Source organism: Grammomys surdaster, unplaced genomic scaffold (genome assembly GCF_004785775.1).
Source record: "Grammomys surdaster isolate TR1022 unplaced genomic scaffold, NIH_TR_1.0 354, whole genome shotgun sequence".
In the NCBI taxonomy this organism is placed as follows: Eukaryota; Metazoa; Chordata; class Mammalia; order Rodentia; family Muridae; genus Grammomys; species Grammomys surdaster.
Genome location: NW_021604773.1, coordinates 1,167,692 through 1,171,500, shown reverse-complemented (window position 1 = coordinate 1,171,500; position 3,809 = coordinate 1,167,692). Strand labels below are relative to the sequence as shown.

Genomic DNA, 3,809 nt, shown 5'->3' with positions numbered 1-3,809 from the left:
TGGGCTGGGCTGGGCTGGGCTGGGCTGGGCTGGGCTGGGCTGGGCTGTAGAATTGATTCAGGTACTGGAGACTGTGGCCTGAGCTGTGCTCAGGTGCTGGGCTGTGGTCATACATCTGGGACAGATTTCCATGCTGAACCCCAGTCTCCCCATCTGTAAGAAGGGTCCCAGCCAAGGGCGGATTCCTGCCTGCAGCAGCAGAACTTCATGCCTCTTCTCCTCCTCCACAGCCAAGGACTACGAGAACGCTATCAAGTTCTACAGTCAGGCCATCGAGTTGAACCCCAACAATGCCATCTACTATGGCAACCGCAGCCTGGCCTACCTGCGCACTGAGTGCTATGGCTATGCACTGGGCGATGCCACGCGGTCCGTCGAGCTTGACAAGAAGTACATCAAAGGCTACTACCGTCGGGCAGCCAGCAACATGGCACTGGGCAAGTTCCGGGCTGCCCTGCGTGACTACGAGACGGTGAGCCGGGCCTCGGGCATGGGCCAGCTCCCGGCACCCTAGCCAGGTGGATGTGGAGGGGCGGCACCAGAGGTGGGGAGAAGCCATTCTGTGTCTCCTCTATACAAGGGCTCATCCAGAGAATGGCCATGAGGCCTCTAGCCAGTTCCTGTTCTACATCTTGACCATCATGTGCTCTGACCCTGGGCACGTCACCTGGCCTCTCTGCCTTCCTCTATGTTGAAAACTGGCCCAGCCTCGGTGGCTGTAAGAGAATTTCTGCTGGGTGCATGCTTGGAGCAGCACGGCCACATATCCTGTGGTCGATAATAGCTCAGCCTTGCAACTGCTTTGGCTGTTATTAGTGATGGTGATTAGTAACAGTAGCAGTTATTAGCAGAGACAACTTGAGATTCTGGAGCAGGTGAGAGTCCCATGTCACTGAGCAGGCAAGGAAAATGACTGTGGGTGCAGAGTAGTGCTTCCAAGAATGTCAAGCAGGCAATACATTGTAAAGGGACAGCCTCCAGGGACATGCTCCCCTGTGGAGGTGAGAGAGGGGACCCAGAGGACAGTTCCTCATCTCCCACTATCTACAGGTGATGTGCTGTGACAGCTTTGGTGACTAGTAGGGACTACCAGAGTGTGCACTTGGGACAGGTGCACTCTGTGCCCCCTCACAGAGACTGACTGGTTGAGTCACAATGGCCACCCAGAGAGGGGGATGAGATTGCCCCGTCCTGCAGGTAAGGAAGCTGAGGCTCCAATTTATAGGTATCAGTGCTGAATTTGGAGCCAGTGTGGCCCTTGACTGCATTCCTCCTCCTCCTCCAGACAGTTAGCTGTCTGCTTAGGGGACTCTGAGTGCAGAGTGGATCACTGCTTACTTTGCTGTACTTAGTCCTTTCTGTCATGTGCACAGGGCCCCAGGAGAGCTGAGGAGCTGATCGCTCAGCCTGGCCTAGGATCAAACCAAAGGAAGGCTTAGCAAAGGGCGGAAGCGGGAGGGGACGAAGGAAGTGACTGACAAGGGGCAGGGGCAGCAAAGCCTTGTCCCTTCACATCCTAGTCTGGAACATGGTGACTAGCAGTGACCCTATCCTGAGCAGCTGTGGCTCTGGTGTATGCTCTCAGCCACTCTGGGCTGAGAGAAACTCTGGGTGAGGAATAGGTTCTTTTTAAAGTGCCCCTGAGGTTGGCGTCTAACTGCATTCTCTGTGAGGCTGGGAGATTGTGGATACGCCGCATCTGAGCTGGAGTCCAGTCTCTGTGGCTCAGTGGTGAAGGAGGAAAGTCCAGAGCCCTTTGCAGAATGGGCTTGAAGTTGAGCCACACCCGGTACCCAAACTAGCATAAATTATCAGCCTGTGAAACCCTAGCCCAAGCCTGGGTTCTCCAAGCCTGAGAGGCTAGGCTTATGGCAGCTCCCAGCCCAAGACATCCTCCTGGAAGATGTTGGGGTTCATGGAGGACATGCTCAGGCCCTGGCCTCAGGGTCAGGAACTGTAGGTGGCCTTGCTTAGAGCAAATGAGCCCATGACTTTGCCTTCTGTGTGTTTCAGCCTCAGTTTCCTCATCTGTATGCACATGGTGTTGGGGGACAGGGTTCAACACTGCTGCGAGCATTGTGCATGCGTGAATGTATCTCCTGTATAGAAAGGAGACACCTCCTGCAAGGTCACCTGGAAGGAACCCCACTCCATAGTTGAACTGTCTGTGACCAGCACTCCGTCTTCAGCAGTAAGAAAGATAGCTTATTCTGTAAAACACCATGTGTGCCATGGGTGCCTGCATGAGCTGTCCACGGCCACTGGCATAGTTCTTCTTAGGGGCTAGAGTCAGGTGTACAGCCACAGGCACAGAGTGCTCCTGGATGTCTAGGATAGTGGCCAGCTCAGCTCAGACCTGTGTCTTCAGAAACAAGGGAACACATAGGCATGCCTTGAAGTGTCGTTGTGAGGGTTGAGTGAGTGGGTACATTTGGAGAGGGCCTGCCTTTCACTCTGCATCAGTCATGGCCTCCAGATTTCCTCCAAAGCTGGGCCATGGTGAAATTGGCCTCTGGCCCCTAGTTTATGCTGGTGCCAGAACATTGCAAAGGCACAAAGACCTGGGCATGCTCTATTTGCTCTCTCACTTAGGGCCATGCCTTGGACTCTTAGTAGTAGCCAGTCTTCCTTACCATGAGGCCGTGTGGCACCCCTGCACACACTTACTCTTTGCATGTGCCTCCCCCTTCCTGGGTCACATCTCAGTTGGGATTACTTATGTTCTTTCCTATGCACTTGGAACACAAATCAGCCATGCAAGACCTGGGAGGGTCATCCTGTGCTCTTCACCCTGCCTGAGGGGCCTGTGGGCTTTGTTTGGTTTATGATACACTGTACCTTTATGTTTCTTAGACATACATTGTGACACCCCTGATAGAATAATACAGACAAAATGGGGACAGTCACACTTGGTCTTCAGCTGAGCACTCACATGCTGGCAACCTTCATGCTGCGACAATCATTTTATCTCCAGGGTCCCCTGCACAGCAGGAGCCACTCTGATCCCTGATGTACAGTGAGGAAACTGAGGTCCAGGGGTTAGATAGGTCACTCTCCTGCTGTCTCCCAGGAACCCCAGGAGGTGGTGCCTGTTCCCAAAGTCAGGCTCCTAACCATGCTATCTGTGTCACATAAGTTCCTGGCACTGTCCTTGCCCCTGGGCAGGTAGTACTGATGGTATCCCACCTAGTTTATCCTGCGGACACTGGGTATGTCCTGGTAGATTCACTTACTAGAGGAAGAGTATGTTGTGTAAGGCTGCCCCTATGGGCTACCTGCTGGAAGCCTGGCTTTTCTCTGCTGTGTGATGCACTATCTGGCTCCTTTGGGCCAAACCTTAATATCTGTCTGTGCCCTACAGGTGAACCATAATGCCTTGTGTTGGTTCTTGTTGGTCTATATCCCTTACACCAGCTCTGACAAATGGGGGCACTTTGGTCTCCACAGCAGGCGGCCTGAATGACTGAAGTGCTCTGATGGTCTGGATTGCTCCCAGGTGGAGGGAATGCAGTTCCTGTTGCCAACAGAGCCATGCAGCTGATACGGAACTGCTGTGGTTCTGCTGCAAGTGTCACGATGGAGAGCGCATGCCCTGAGTGGTCTCTGCAATCCCAGGGAATCCAAGTTCCCAACACATCTCCCAGGCTTATAGTCGTGGCTACCAGTGAACCCTGACAGCTGGCAATGCCATTTGTTATATATTTTTTTTCAATGCTAAGGATGAAACTTGGGGCTGTGCAAGCATTTTACAGCTGAGCCACGCCCCAGCCCCTCACTGGGGGATTCTAGGCAGGGGCTCTACCACTGAG

The 3,809-nt window shown here is 53.5% G+C and overlaps 1 protein-coding gene across 1 annotated transcript in view; it reads left to right on the top strand.

Moving 5' to 3' along the window:
* Positions 1–3,809, top strand: part of Ppp5c (protein phosphatase 5 catalytic subunit) — a 25,484-nt gene that overhangs the window by 5,206 nt on the left and 16,469 nt on the right. The window contains exon 2 of the mRNA XM_028779514.1: positions 231–472. Coding sequence (XP_028635347.1) covers positions 231–472 — 242 coding nt within the window. The remainder of the gene's footprint in view (positions 1–230; positions 473–3,809) is intronic.